We start from the raw sequence: 15,348 nt of genomic DNA on the forward strand, positions 1-15,348 counted from the left end.
TTCAATACACCGTCTTCACATTATGATTCTAGAAAGATTGATATTTCTCACTATGAAACATTATACATGATCAAGATTTTTTAAGTTGAATTTAAAAGAAAATTTCTTCACCCTAGCATTGGTCCCTTGGCAAAAACCAATTGTCCTTCGAAATTATATTCCAAATTCTAACTCTTCATCCTTGCATCACATAGAGTTTCATATAGATTTGTATCATAATGAAATCATTAATAAAATCCATTCTTTACGATTCTTTGCAAATTATATCTTTTAATTATAGATTGTCCATCTCTTCAAAAGATATTCTCTTCTAGTGCTATGGCCTTACCAACAAGCTTCATTATAAAATAACTAATTATTATCAAATACGTGACTCAATCCATATGATACACTTTGTTTGACAATAGCATCATTTTAATCATAGTCTAGTTATAAGCCTTATTATACGAGATTTTTATCTTCACTTTCAATATATTTTATCATAAATAATTTATTGATATGATAATCACCTCCGCTCATACACTTAACGAGATCATTAATTTTTTAATTATGATATCATTCAATTCACCAAAATTTACTGGAGTCTAAATGCACTTTTACCTTCTTCCCGAGAACTTGTTGACTGCGCACATGCCACGCGCGGCTGGTGGTCATGGTGGGGCTGCTGCCGTAGAGGGCAATCATGGAGGCCTCTGCGACATGCTATGTTAGGGGGCGGCGCGGCCTCGGGTTCTGTTGCGGCCTGTGACGGCGCGGCCACGGGCTCTGCTGGGATGTCCAGCTGCAAGCTCAGATGACCGTGCGGGCGCGGCTGCGGACGGGAAGGGAAGAGTGCTTCAATGTTGGGATGTCCAGCTGCAAGCTCAGATGACCGTGCGGCGCGGCCACGTGCTCTGAATATTTCTAGAAGAGAAAAGTCTGTTTTGCATCTATGAACTTATCACCGAATTTGGATAACTTCCTAAACTTAATAATTGAACAACTACACCCTCCAACTTTAAAATACTAGATAAATTATCCACATTGACCATTTTAAAATGATTTTTAAGGTGGTTTTACTAAGATGGCAATGGACCCAACATATCATAATTTTTAGAGCTTGATCTCTCACCCGACAAGTCCTACCCACTCCCTAGTGCTTCCACTGACAAGCAGGATCCACGGCTTGACTACACGAGCCATGACCTGTGGGTGAGGGCATAGGGACGGAGCTCGCCGGCGGTGGGCCGGCCGGGGATGAGGTTGTGGTCCTTTTGCCGGTGGTGCTAGAGGAGCGGACAGGGATCTGTCTCCCTCCTCCGCTAGGTTGCCTTTGGGACTGCATGGCCGCCATATAAGCAAAACCACTGTAAAGCCTGCTGTGAAACAATCAAGAGGATAGTTTATCTGGTTTTGATAGTTGAGATATGCAAAATTTCTGGTTTTTACGTTCGATGTTGTTTTTCATATTCGATGATAAGTTCAGATTTGTTCCAAATTGTAAAATTATTATAGGCCTGTTTGGATCCCCTCCATCTCAAGTACTTTGGAGTCTTTTTTTAGCCAGCTAAAGCTTAGGTCGCTAAACTTTGGCAGGGTGGCAGGGGTTGTTTGGATCCTTGAACTAAACCCTTCTAAATAACTATGCTACCCTTCATTTATTACTGCCAACTCCAACCGCTGGAGCAAATGTGAAGGTATTTCGAACTTTACTTACTTTTAGCAAGTTTTAGCAAGAAAGTAAGTTTTAGCAACTCTTAGCTAGCTAATGACTAAAACTCCTTTTCTAGCTGGCTACTTACTAAAGCTCTTTTTGAGATCCAACTAAAGCTTAGCAATATTTTAGATAGATCCATTTGGATTCAAAGTTGCTAAATTTAGCCAACTAAATTTTAGCAAGGGGATCCAACCAAGACCTATACTCAACCTATAAAGTATAGAACGCGCTTATTTGATTGACATAGGCTCCAAATGGGGATTGTGACTACTGTAATTTGTGCAGCAGAACCTTATTAAATTATTGTAGGGTTTTTTCTACCTTAGAAAGTTGATTGCTTTGGCTAATCACATATTGGTTTATAGTTTCTGTTGAACAAACTGAAAGCCTTATTTCAGAAGTTTTAGCAGAACTCCATAAATAATATATGAAAAAATGTCTTATACCATTTGCAATACACATGCTATAGTCTTGATCACATATACTTTATTTTTTGCAAATTATGCACCATTATGTATCAAAAACTGGTAATAAACTCGGGGGGGCAAAATCATTTTTTCATATGCCACTTAATATCGTTACCACTCAAAATAGATGGAAATATCATATTGGGAACGAAACTTAGATCTAGTGTCAAATAGCCAAATTCGAACTTTTAAGGGTCAAGTAAGAAATTAGTCATTTTGCTAGTATCAAATAGGAAATTTTCTCATAAACTTCTCAAGGAAAACCATACTGGCAGAGGGACTGAAGAATGCCTGAGACCACAAGACAAACGACGGAGTTTGAATCCACAAGATCTTTCTATCTTCTCACCACCTACTCAATAGAGGTTAGTACCGCATGGAAAGAGTGAAAACCGAAAACGTTAGCAACCTTTTATCTTTTCCTCCACCAACTCTATGCAGCGGTACAACACTAGTTGAACAGGATTTAACGAGCACAAGATCTGATTTGCAAGCTCACTATCACCCCTTTCATTTTCTGACTGAATTCGCGAGACAATTGGCCTTAATGGGATCAGCCACTCCGAATGCACCTTCTGTAAAGTCTCTTTCTGGAACAATTTTCCTGATCTTGGTCCTGACCAAAATAGGAAGAAAAAAAAAAGATGATCAAACACACAATTCACATATGACTCACTGCCACATGCAAACTTTGATCAATTTATCAAGTGTCTCCAAAGTCAAAACCAACATCCTTTCATTCTGTGGGTTTACAACAATGGAAAATCTTTGAAGTTTTATAATTGATTCCACACCCTATTTGCGATCCATACTGCATTTGTCCACAACATAGTGGCTGAATTTTACGTATATATATGTTTGTTACCACTTCCCTTCAGACACAAATATGCATATAGAACAAGTATGTGCATGAATTAAAATTTAGGAATAAGAACCTATGCTGGTTTGGACATTTGTTAAGCAAAATACAAACTTGCACGATGCAATGATTTCGCTAATTGGCCACATCTTTGGCAAGCAACCTGGTAAGCAAAAAAGATCATAGTATCTGCCAAAACTTGGCATTGAAAATGAAACCAGAATGCATAATTGAGAATCACAAAAATAAGAAGTTTACATTGACGTAAAAATCCTGGAAAAATCTGAAGCATGTAATAAAGAAATGGTAGTTGCTGCATGAGCTGAAATGTAGTGGATGCAATATAGGCATAGCATGACTTTTGAAAGAACAAAGGTCATGCCATGGTTGTGACAAATTTATCAATACTTGAAGATAAATTATCAACATTAAGGTTTGGATTGGATGTTACCTCTTGAATCTATTATCAGGATAAATCTAAGCAAGTTCAGAGCTGATACTACCTGCATACAAATAGGAAATTGTGAAATATCATAGCAGATTGGCAGACAAGTATACATGTACAACAGCAGAGCACTCTAAAATGAACCACTGAGCCCACACCACAGCAATCAAACAGTGGCAAACATATAGCACCAGAAGACCACCTTGCTCGACCACATGCAAGGAAACAGGGTGTCTAGGAAGACAAGCAGCAGCATTGTATTGCTAAGCAGGTTTCATAATTCTTTGACAAATAGCACAGCACAGCTTTATCCAGATGTTCAAATACATGTCATATCATCCCTGCACTTCTTTTATCCTTTCAGGACAAAATGCACTGGCAGCAGCTTTGAATGCTTGCATTCTTGTCCACTATGGACAAAGATCAATCTGGCGATGGAATTGGTAATCTGCTAGAGCACCTCCCATTACCAAAAGGATAGTTTTTTGGTATTGGGGAGAGAGATAAGTAATCTGCTGGAGATGCTCTAACATGGATTTTGTGCCCCTAGGGGTGTGCTACACAATGTCTTCATTCAAAATTAAAATATAGCATACATCCCAATGCACTATGAATGGAGTAGAATAAGGGAAACATATGCACTTCACATTGGTTTTGCTCCACTTCACTAGCAGAGAAATGTAAGATAAAATCTCCTTAACTATTATAAACATGAAACTAAGCAAAATTGCTGATTTGAACCCCCAAACTACTCAAGCACGAGCAATCAAAGAGGCCAACCAATTGTATCTGTGCAGCATTTAAGGGGTTGTTTGGAAGACTGGGATCAAATCCCATCCTTTTAGATTAAGAGGGGAAATGACTACTTCCTAGTCAAAGGGATTTATTCTTAACTCCTTTCCTTATACACAAGCAACCATTATTTAAAGCACAGTAGTAGACCAGTAAAAGGAAATGTACCTGTTCACTGTGATCAGGAAGGCACGGAGGGCCACCTTGTGGAGGCCTCAAAATCAGCTCGACTAACTCAAGCGCATGAGAAGCCCAAGGTGGCAATCCATCAGATTCAGCACAATCGTTTTCAGCTTGACGACTCTCTCTCAAAACTTCGTCCCTCACTAGATCTAGGAGAATTGCGGTCTGAACAGTAAGCAGAAGCCAGAATTTTATTGATGAAGTTAAAAAAGAAGAAGAAATTTTCAAAGATAGGGTTTCTGTCATTCCTAGCACATGTCCATCAGAAAAGGTTAAGAATAAGGCTCGCAATATTCTTATATTTGTTTTGTCCTACAATAGATTATAGGCACCAATAGGATGGGAGTTACCAAAACATAAAGAATGTACCACTTGAACTTAGTGTCAGAGGACAAATAGTGTACTTACCAAGGATGGCGACATGCTATTGCTTAGAAGAGCTTGTAAGATGTTGAATCTCTGAGATGAGGGCACCATTGAAATAACCTGACAAAATTAGTGTTATAAAAGGAAACTAGCCAATGCACAGCACATATAACATTAGAGATAACATTCAAAATCAAGCTATCATGTTTTCCATATGATTTCTTTTGTCCATTGAATCATGGCGTTATACTTTGCCCACTAGTTGGAAAAATATGCCCCTAAGGAGCAAACCAAAAAAAAAAATCTCCATGCATAGAAAAAACAAATCCAGGGTACTTACCTTTTTCAAAGCAGCAAAAGCTTTTTTCCGCATCAATGCCTCAGGGGCACCCATCATTACGCTTTCAATGGCCTATCAATGTCCTTAAAATGTTTATACAGTAGATTAAAAAACATACCATATTTTTAAGAATGTCATAATGATACCTTGAGTGTTGCAAAAGTACGAGGAACATAAAATGTGAAGTCTACATGATTGTTGATTTCTTGAACATGATTTTCACCAGTTAGACTGAGCAATAAGTTGATACCGTGGGATTTGATTATCCATGGGTAACTAATTGAGGACAGGACACATTTAAGCATGTTAATTGCTTCCCATTTCTTCATATAGTTGCCCTGAACTTCCTTCAGTGCTAATTCCAACTCTTCTCCAGCATACTTTGACATAGCATCATACATAAATGTCCACACAACTGTAAAACAGGTGAAACATGTAGCCAAGGAGCATATGAACAATACAATACACATGGTCAAAAGAAATTGCTACAGTAGAAACTATCATCACACCTGTAAGCGCTGTGCCATCCGTAGCAAGAGAAAACCACTCTAAAAATTCAGCATCGTCCTCTACATCACTTTGCAAACTAATGCATCAGTTGAAAATAAACTAAACACAAATAATAACAGAAAAGAAAACTGAAATCAATTGGATGAGTTAGACACCTTTGGAAAGCTTATCAGTGGCTGCTGTGGCATCACTACCAGTTAGTAGACCGAGATAGGTGAATCCACTAGATTTAAGAAATCTGAAATGCTGAAGAACAACTGAACCGCAAGCAGAGAGAATATCCTGCTGTCTGCTTTGTGATACAAGAGCCTGCAAGTAAGAGAGGCATGTATTGTACCATTATAGCACATATTAGGGGAAAGGAAAGAAAGTGAATTGTAAACAGAAGTATCATGAAGAACTTCAATTTGGTACTCACTATAATCTGAAGCGAGTATAAGCCAAGAATTGCACAGAGGTCTTTGTTCTTATTGACCTTTCAGTAAACAAAACAATAATGCAGAACCAATCATAACAAGAAAGTAATAAAAAACAGTTAAATAAGTTTCAAGATTCAACAGCTCGTCAAAGTTAGTTAAATCAACAGACCACTGCTTTGCACATTTCTTGAATGGCATTGCCAATTTCATGTGCTGCATTGAAAAGATCAACAACAGCATTTCCATGTTCCTCATCACATTCTTGTACAGTAGTACACATAACTTTAAGGACAACAGGAAGCGCCACCTTTACTTGCTCGATATGCCGCCTCTGAATTAAAGTAAGCACTGGCCAATGAACAATTAGTTGATGCACAATTAATAACACGTATATTGATATTTTAGACAGCAGTTGAGCAACATAAATCTAGAGTGTATATCAATTCTATACAGGCCAATATTATAAGATCAAATGCTACAACTTTATTGTAGAACAAAATTAGGTGTGTACTAAGCTTAATTTTCAGGCAAGACCCAGTTATACACGAGCAAAACTATTAACAATTGACCATGGAAATGACAAAATGACTGTAGAAGCATTTTCAAGACAATAGTGCACATACCTTTAGCAAGTGCATTGAGTAGAAGAACAAAGCTGGATGAGTCATTAGGTACGTCCATTGCCGCATCTAATGCCTATATCAACAAAATTTGATAGGTTAAGCAAAAGAGATCATATAACTAAAGGAGCTGAGTTGAGAGATGAAGAAAACACAAACTATAATTTCAATGTTACAAATGCTTATATACTTCTTAAGAATGTATTGATGCTACACCATTTGAATTACACAAGTCTGGGCAAAGACAACATCATTTAAATATCGGAATTGCTAGCGCCCGGACATCCGATAAAATTTTTTTATCGGACGCTCCGTTGCAACATCAAGAATACACGCTTGCAACATAAAAAATCAATATTTGCAACATCAAAAAACACGTACTAAAACGCATCAAAACATCTGGATGCAAAGAGTAAAATTCCCGCCGCAACATCATAGCTCTATTTCATGCAACATCCATTCAAATTTACACAACATCAAAACAAGACTACTGCAACATCAAATTCATACAGGTGCAACATGAAAAAAAAGAGTTGCCTCCACGAAATCAACCAGCAAGAAGAATACCCACATGGCAACATGAATTTCGACCTCAACATCTCGAATCAACCATTGCAACATTCAAAAAATTCTACTACAACATCATGGGGCTCGCCGCCCCCGCATCTCTCACCGCCGGCATGGAGCTTGCCACCGCCCGCGCGGAGCACGCTACCAGCCTCGTGCGCCGCCACCCTTGAGATCCCGCGGTCGCCCTCGCGCGCCGCCACCCGCGCGAGCGAGGACCTCCTCGACGGCGTCGGCCTCCTCCGTTGCGTGCGACACCTCATCGTCAGTGGCCGCGTGGCCCCGATCTCGAACAGTGCCGCCAGCTCCGACCGCGAGATCCGGCCGTCGTCGTTCGCGTCGAAATTTCGGAACACACGCTCCATTTCATCCTTCGTCTCCGCTGGCGTTGGGGTCGACGGCGCCGAAGACGACGCCGGCGCCTTCCTCGGCGATGGGGACGACGGCGTGCTGCCCGCCGCGGAGGAGGACGGCTAGGATGAGAGGGCGCCGCGCTTGTCGCCGCCGGCCTCATGCAGAGGCCGCGGAGCAAGGGGAGCAAGGGGAGAGGGGGCTGCGCTTGCAAAATGAATGGTTGCGGCATGGAGAAGCGGCGTGCGGATAAGGATGATTCTTTTTTTTAATTGGGAGTGCTTTTGACGGTCGACGCGCCGTCCGATTCTAGCTGCTCCATCGGACGCCCTAACTATAGCATTCCCGTTTAAATATTGAAGCCTAATCCATCCAGATCTATTTGATGGGAAGAAACCATATCAAGCATTTTAGAGGCCAAATGGCCATCAGTTATACCCTTTGCCAGTCAATGCACATATAGAAGTACATCAAAGGAGCCATGTTTATACATTATTACTATCCCACAGGCCACATCTAACAGAAAGGAGCCATGTTTATACACTATTGCTATCCCACATCTAACATTACAAGTTCATTCATCCTTATCCCCCCACCCCACAAACTGCAATCTAAGGGTGGAGCAATTTCATATCAGCAAATGTAGTCAAGCTTGCAAGCATTATCAAGTTCAAGATTCCATGTGTGGAGGAACTTCCTATCAGCATCACGACACGACAGCTAACCAACAGCCAGAACTTAACATAAACAAATCAAAGCGTAATCACCTCACAGAGGATGGAGAGCATGTCCCTCGGACTGCAATTCATCACGAAGAACTTGAGGATAGCGGCGGCAAGGTCCCAGCATCCCCCTATTTGAGCTCCCAGCTTCGCCACATGTTTGGGGAGCACAAGCGACAGCGCGTCAATGGCCATCTGTTCTCACAACAAAGCAACGAAATCAGCATGCCAATCACCAACCGTTCTCCCCCAAAAAACCACAATACGATACACTGCTTCAAAGAAGAACGGGTGCCGACCTGGTTCGAAGACGGACGAGAGAGGAACTCGTGCACCTCGCGGAGCATCTCCTCAGAGACCCTGGCCGCCGCCGTGGCGTCGCCGTCGTCCCTCCCGTCATCGGCCTCGGCACTCGTGGCGGCGGCGGCGTCAACAATCTCGGAGACGGTGAAAGAGGCGGCTTCCAAAGCATCGCAGACGCCGGATTCGCATGCCTGCGGCGGAGGCGTAGATGGGGGGAGCGTTTAGAAGGGTTTGGGAGAAGCAACATATGGTCCGTGAGATCGATGTATAGTAAGATGGTGGGTTACCTGGGAGAGGACGTCGAGTGCTTCGCGGAGGCGGTCGGGGTAAGGAGTTGCAGAGGAGGAGGTGGCGGAGGCATCGCCGGCGGCCATGAAGCTGCTGCCTCGGTGTGTGCGCGTGCGAGGGTCGGTAGAATCCCTCGATAAAACTGACCTTAACAAACAGTGGGCTAAAGTTTAGGTAACCAAGGGGGTGTTCGTTTCCGGATACTTAGGGTCACGTCAAAGAGAATCTTATCATTTAGAAGTATTAAATAAAGTCTAATTACAAAACTAATTGCAGAATCCTAGTGCTAATTCGCGAGACGAATCTAATAAGGTATATTAGTCCATGATTAGCGAACAATTACTGTAGCATCACGGTGGCAAAATTATAGATTAATTAGGCTCATTAAATTTGTCTCGCGAATTAGCATCTAGCTGTGCAAAAAGTTTTATAAACAGATTTTATTTAGTACTTCTAAATAGCAAGATTTTCTTTGATGTGACGGATCTAAAGTTTAGATACGAGGAAACGAACAGGCCCTAAGTTTAGTCCACCGCTGTTCGGATCCGTGGACTAAATTTTAGTTGGAAGATCATTTGAAACATATAATTGTCCATTTTGCCCTCAGTTTTGAGGATGCTGAGGCGCTTCAGCTGCCTGCGCTGCTGCTCGCCTGCCCTGCTGTGCTGCCGCGGCTGCCTACCTGCCCTGCGCTGCTGCCGCCGCCGCAAGCTGCCTGCCCCTGCTGTGCTGCCGCTGCCTGCTGCGCGAGCTCCTCCGACGAGCGGCCGCGAGAGCTTCAACGGCGAGCAGCCCAGTGAGCCGGCGACCTCTTCCTCCAGCGAGCGCCCAGCGCAAGGAGGGGCGGCGGAGTGCGGGCGGATCGGGAGGTGTTGGCGGCCGCCCGATGGGGACGGCCCGCGGGCTCGCGGAAGATGGGGGTGGCGCCGAGCCGTGGATCGGAGTGGCGGCGCCCGAGCGGATAAGGCGGCGGTGCGCGTGCAGGTGAGGAGGAGGCGGCTCGCGGGCGGTTGAGGAGGAGGAGGAGGAGGAGCGCGGGGCCGTTGGGGCAGCGGTGGGCGGGCGCCGCCGGGCGGGATGGAGAGGAGGCGGCGTCGGGCGGATCTGGCTGCGCGTGACGACGGGTGGGGAATGAGTAAGAGTGGTGAGGGTATTTTTGTCAATTCGTAGTTGGCTGGGTGATTTTAGTCCGAATTAGATGGGATCGTGGACTAATGGACTAAACTTGAGGTGGAATTTTAGTCTACCTTAATGAACTAAACTTTAGGATTAAAGTTTAATTTATGGATCCAAACTGGATCTTATTATTTCTTTTTGGACGCTAGAATCCATGACTCGGCCATAGCGGGGATGGACGCAGCCCACTATTGGGGTTTTGACCTTCTAGCCGCTACAACCAGTGAAAGGTCATATGGTTATCTCCCTCTTCACAGCAGTCCCTTCTCTCTTATTTGTTCCCAAGGTCTTGTTCAATTGTAAGGGAGTTGAAGGATTAGAGGGTATCAAAATCCCCATCAATCCTTTTGTGGAGGAGTTTAACCGAATAAGGCCTAAATTTTCTCGGCGATTATGGATGGCAACGGGGAATTTTCTATCAGGGATCGCCACCACATCCCAGCCCCGCCAACACTAACGAGAAATGATTTCCCCCATCCTCGTTCCCGATCGGGGAATCATCCCCGTCTAGGGATGGCAACGGATCGGGTAATGTGCGTGTTTAGTAAATACCTATTTGTTGGGGAATAGTTTAGTCCATGTAGAAATAGAGCTCGTATAAAAGCCCAAAAACCCATTTAAAAATATTTTACCTATCAAGGGTTTTGATACAAATTGACATCCCTTCCTATTTTATATAAAGGATCAAGAGGTACGAGGAGGGGGACTCTCTCTTGAGCATTCCCCGTTTGCCCTCTAGTTTTATGCCTTCATATCTTCCATGTTTTACCGTCATACCTTCCGTTGAAATTTCTTAGCATCATCAGCAGGATTGTTAGTCCCTAGCAATAGCATAAAAAATGCTCGTTGGTATTTCTTACGTCACAGATAAATCCGCAACCGTACGAAATACCATTATAGTATTTTACCCAAAAGTATTACAGGGTGTCATATTTATATTTTCGAAGGGAACAAGCGGCGGTTATAGAATAAGTAAGTTGGTAATCAATTTTTGGACGAATATTCAATTGTATAAATGTGGGTAAGATAATATATGGATAATGAGCAAAGTTATTCAAACTCAAACTTATAAAAAGATTTAGAGAGGAAAAAAAAGAAGGAAGAAAGCTACTCAAACTTATAAAAAGATTTAGAGAGGAAAAAAATGGGAAGAAAGCTACTCAGAATGTATGTACTCGTATGTATATACTCTTATCTAGATATAGCTCGTACTATAATGGGCAAATGCTTCCAACGGTACCGATACAGGAGATAGCGCCTGCCACTCTTATCGTACTCCAACAATAGCACGTCCTTGTTTCGCTCTCGTGACGCGCGAGCATGCCGGGTCAAAGCTGAAGCAGTGCGCGCCCGCACAATTCTGCAATCCCTCCGATCTCCTCGCCTTCCCTTGCCGTTCGTTCTCTACGTCGTCGAGGCCACGCCACACGCGACCGTGACACCCTCCCTCTTCGTCCTCGTCCTCGCCCCCGGCCTCCTCTCTGCAACGATGCCGAACGACGCGCCGCCGCAGCCTATCCACAGCGCCAAGGACGCCTTGGACGCCCTCGCGGGCATCCTCGGGGGCGCGCTCCCGGCCCCCGTCGCCGCGGCCGAGGACCCCGCGGCCGCGCTCCTCAACGACCCCGACCTCGCGAGCGCCGTGACGGGGCGCCTCCGCGGGGCCGGGTCGGGCGCCGGGAACGACACCCTCTGCCGCTGGCTGTACGACGCGTTCCGGGCCAACGTCCCCGAGCTCCAGCTCGCGGTGCTGCGCTTCGTGCCCACGCTGGCGGGGGTGTACATGTGCCGCGCCGTGTCGCGGAAGCCGCTGGCCGGGTTCGAGGCCGTGCTCCTCGCGCTGTACGCGCACGCCGCGGCGCAGCGCGGCGCCGGGCAGGCCGAGACCGTGTCGCTCCCGAACCTGGCGAACCCGAGCCCGTACCACGACGCCAAGGTGCCGCCCAAGGGCAAGCCCGCCGACTGCGACGTCGCGGTGCTCTCCCCGCCGCTGGAGCCGCACGGCACCATGCGCGCCACGCGGCGCGCCCGCATCGTCGGCGCGGTCCTGGAGCTCTACCACGGCAAGCTCGCGCACATGCCGCTCTCCTCCAAGATGGACTTCTGCGAGTTCTGCGTCGCCTGGGCGGGGACGCAGAGCAAGCTGGACGGCGCTGACAAGCCGCGCCTACCGGACGCCGCCGCCGCCGGCGGCGCGGAGAAATGGCGGCGCGTGCCGCTGCCGTGGGAGCTCTTTCAGCCGGTGGTGCGGATCGTCGCGCACTGCCTGCTGGGCCCGACGCGCTCCGACGAGCTCAAGGCGCAGGCCGCCCGCGCGGCGGAGTGCCTGTACTGGAGGGCCGCCGAGACGGTGGATGCGCCCGCGTTGCTGGCCACCAGGAGCCTCGTGAGGCTGTCGCAGATGGTGGAGGAGCCAATCCCGGAGCCGTCTTTCCCCTCTGGCGCCATCGAAAACATGGCGGAGCTGGAAGCCATGAAGGCCAACATCCTTAGCACGAAGAACTGATAACTGATCGCGCACAGGGAGCACATTGGTTTAGCAAGACGAACTGAGCCGCCGATCTCGCACAGGGAACTCATTGGTTTAGTAGGTTGGATTGGTGATCAGGGATTCAGGTACTGCAACCACGGTTTTCGTGATCTGGCAAATAGCTAATTTTCTGGTGATCATATAGGAGAATTTTCTTTATGCTTCTCTGTTGTATTGTTCAACTGAGAATTTGGATCGAGTAAATAGTGTGTTCATGATTTGGAGGTTTTCTGTGTGTGCAAGTATTGCATCTCTCCTTGACAATTCCTACATCGCTTTCAAAAACTTCTGGCTTTATGGTGTTTCACTTCTGCATTGCATGGCCATACATATAATTTGCCGTGCAAGACCGCATGATCATCAATTCATCATGATCGGAAAAACTGATCTTACATTGAACTGGCAAGGGCATTACTAGACATTACAGGCTCACTGATCTTATGATGAGTTGACAAACATTGGCCAGCATTCTTAGCATTAAAAACTGAATACTGATCTTGCGCATTTGCAGAGATTCAGGTAAATGTAAATAGATAGGAGCACACCATAATGCTTGTCTTGTACTGTCCAACAGAGAGATTGGGTCGTGCAAATACAGTATCCATTAGAAACAAATGATCAGGCTCATTTTAGAAGTTTTTGAATGTTATTGCATTCCGAGCCTGCTTGGTTTGCTACCAATTTTTGCCATGCCAAATATACCAATAAGATTTGGCTATCAATAAGCGCAAAAGGCACACCATGATCTGAACAAGCAATGAAATAGAGCATGAAGGATCTTGTACTAGGTTCAGACCGCGTACTGAACAGAACAGAATGTCAGAGCGTCATCAGACATTGCAGATTCCTGAAGTCATCATACAGAACACCATAACACAACACGAACAGCAGTAGCAATTTTCAGCATCGCTGCTCGATACGTGGTCTTGATCTCCTTTGCAAGGGGCAAAGAAGGATTGGTTTACGCCTGAACTGACAACTGCCATCACCTCTCAAAAATCTTCAGCATTGCTGCTCCAAGCTGCTGCCAGAGGGATGCAGATTGCAAATACATCCAGCTTGACAATCAACCAAGTCTAGCAATTTATCAAATGCACCATACTGTACTGTAGGATAAACAAATCGAATTCGAATGCAAAACGCAGAGCCATTTCAGGCAAGAGGAGATCATGGTAAATGTTGTCTTCTATTAATTGATTCACGAACCAATGCACTGCGTTTGTTTACAGCCAGCAAAGTTCGATCAACCCCAACTCATCCCCAAACATCCCAAAAACCCGCAAGAAACATCATCGCCATCACGCGGACACGGCAAAGACAGGACGATCCCTCTCCCCCTTCCGCCGACGCGCTCAGAACTCCTGGGAGGCGGAGCCGATGTCCCCCTTGTGGCCGCCAGCCTTCTTGGGCAGCAGCGTCTGGTGGATGTTGGGCATCACGCCGCCGGCCGCGATCGTCACGGTGCCCAGCAGCTTGCTCAGTTCCTCGTCGTTCCGCACCGCCAGCTGGATGTGGCGCGGCACGATGCGGTTCTTCTTGTTGTCCCTCGCCGCGTTCCCGGCCAGCTCCAGCACCTGAGAAAACCCACGAAACCATCCATTCAAAACCGGGGGATCGGATCGGATCGGATCGGCGCGGATCGAAAAATGGGGCAAGGCTGGGTGAGAACGGGAATCGGGAGGTTACCTCAGCAGCGAGGTACTCGAGGACGGCGGAGAGGTACACGGGCGCGCCGGCGCCGACGCGCTCGGCGTACTTGCCGGCCTTGAGGTACCGCGCGATGCGGCCGACGGGGAACTGGAGCCCGGCCTTGGAGGACCGCGACACAGACTTGGCCGCCGGCTTCGCCTTCCCGCGCCCGCCGGAGGAACTCATCGCCGCTTCGCCTTGGTTTGGGGGGGGGGGGGGATCTGGAAACTTCTGAACTCTTTCGAGGCTGGGGGCGCTGTGGAGACTGGAGAGGTGTTGGTGGGAGGGGCGGGCGGCACCTGGGGTTTTATAGCGTTAGGGTTTGGGTGGGAGGCGGGCTGTGATTGGCTGGGAGTTCAGAGGCACGGATTGGTGACGTGGCGGGACAGCTTGGCCGGGTGTGAAATGGAATGCTTCCCTTTTTCTCAGGCGGGGATTTTTTATTTCCCTCCATAAAGCATTCACATACTGCGTAGAACAATTCGAAAAGTTTTTTGTATCGTAAAATAGTGTATCCGAAAAAGAATAAAAGAAATCTCATACTCCGTATGTGAAATTGGGTAGTTTTCTAATGGTTTGAACTTTGAACATTCACTTGCATTTGGTCCCCAATCAGAGCATCTCCGATAGGAGTTCTAAATTGGATCATATTTTATAGAAAAAATAGTCTCCAACAGGAGTCCTATTCTACAAAAAACTAGCAAATCAATTTAGAACTCGGTCTCCCGGGTCCTAAATACAGGACTCAATTGGTTGGGTCCTATCTCCCTTTTGCCACGAAATCTAACTGACAGAGACTTCTTTCCCCAATTAGTTGTAAATGACATGATTTGAGACCTCGCTATTGGAGTATAAGCTTTTTTTTAGCTCTAAACACATCAAATGTGTCCCTAATACAAATTATAGGACCTAAATATAGGACTCATAGTTGGAGATGCTCTAATCACCTTCAGGAAATACACAAAAACCAGAGTAATTCTTTAGTCCTAGTCTTACGACCCTTCGGAGTTGGCTTTAGTAGTAAG

General features: G+C 45.8%; 3 protein-coding genes across 5 annotated transcripts; 1 reads left to right on the forward strand and 2 right to left on the reverse strand.

Annotated features, from left to right (window-relative positions):
• Positions 1 to 2,287: 2,287 nt before the first annotated feature.
• Positions 2,288 to 10,079, reverse strand: LOC112875302 (aberrant root formation protein 4). 3 transcript variants are annotated; one of them, XM_025939107.1, is made up of 15 exons: positions 9,487 to 9,620; positions 8,928 to 9,097; positions 8,637 to 8,831; positions 8,383 to 8,532; positions 6,701 to 6,773; positions 6,247 to 6,425; positions 6,077 to 6,133; positions 5,814 to 5,967; positions 5,658 to 5,717; positions 5,295 to 5,563; positions 5,149 to 5,220; positions 4,851 to 4,928; positions 4,428 to 4,607; positions 3,474 to 3,525; positions 2,288 to 2,779 (listed from the first exon to the last, which is right to left on the reverse strand). In XM_025939107.1, the coding sequence occupies exons 2-15, from the start codon at positions 9,012 to 9,014 to the stop codon at positions 2,565 to 2,567; spliced, it is 1,821 nt and encodes a 606-aa protein (XP_025794892.1). In that variant the 5' UTR covers positions 9,015 to 9,097; positions 9,487 to 9,620; the 3' UTR covers positions 2,288 to 2,564. The 3 variants fall into 3 exon arrangements, with proteins under 3 accessions (XP_025794892.1, XP_025794890.1, XP_025794891.1); XM_025939105.1 differs by having other exon boundaries at positions 2,565 to 2,779; positions 8,928 to 9,075; positions 9,611 to 10,079; XM_025939106.1 differs by having other exon boundaries at positions 2,565 to 2,779; positions 8,928 to 9,070; positions 9,611 to 10,074.
• Positions 10,080 to 10,879: 800 nt separating this feature from the next.
• LOC112877587 lies at positions 10,880 to 12,852 on the forward strand. The gene has a single exon (XM_025941928.1). It carries the CDS (start codon positions 11,594 to 11,596, stop codon positions 12,608 to 12,610), a length of 1,017 nt encoding a protein of 338 aa, XP_025797713.1. The 5' UTR covers positions 10,880 to 11,593; the 3' UTR covers positions 12,611 to 12,852.
• A 949-nt stretch (positions 12,853 to 13,801) lies between these two features.
• On the reverse strand, positions 13,802 to 14,570 carry LOC112875375 (probable histone H2AXb). The gene is made up of 2 exons (XM_025939204.1): positions 14,321 to 14,570; positions 13,802 to 14,208 (listed from the first exon to the last, which is right to left on the reverse strand). The coding sequence occupies exons 1-2, from the start codon at positions 14,507 to 14,509 to the stop codon at positions 13,987 to 13,989; spliced, it is 411 nt and encodes a 136-aa protein (XP_025794989.1). The 5' UTR covers positions 14,510 to 14,570; the 3' UTR covers positions 13,802 to 13,986.
• Positions 14,571 to 15,348: the final 778 nt, after the last annotated feature.

Source organism: Panicum hallii, chromosome 9, assembly GCF_002211085.1.
Source record: "Panicum hallii strain FIL2 chromosome 9, PHallii_v3.1, whole genome shotgun sequence".
Classification (NCBI taxonomy): Eukaryota; Viridiplantae; Streptophyta; class Magnoliopsida; order Poales; family Poaceae; genus Panicum; species Panicum hallii.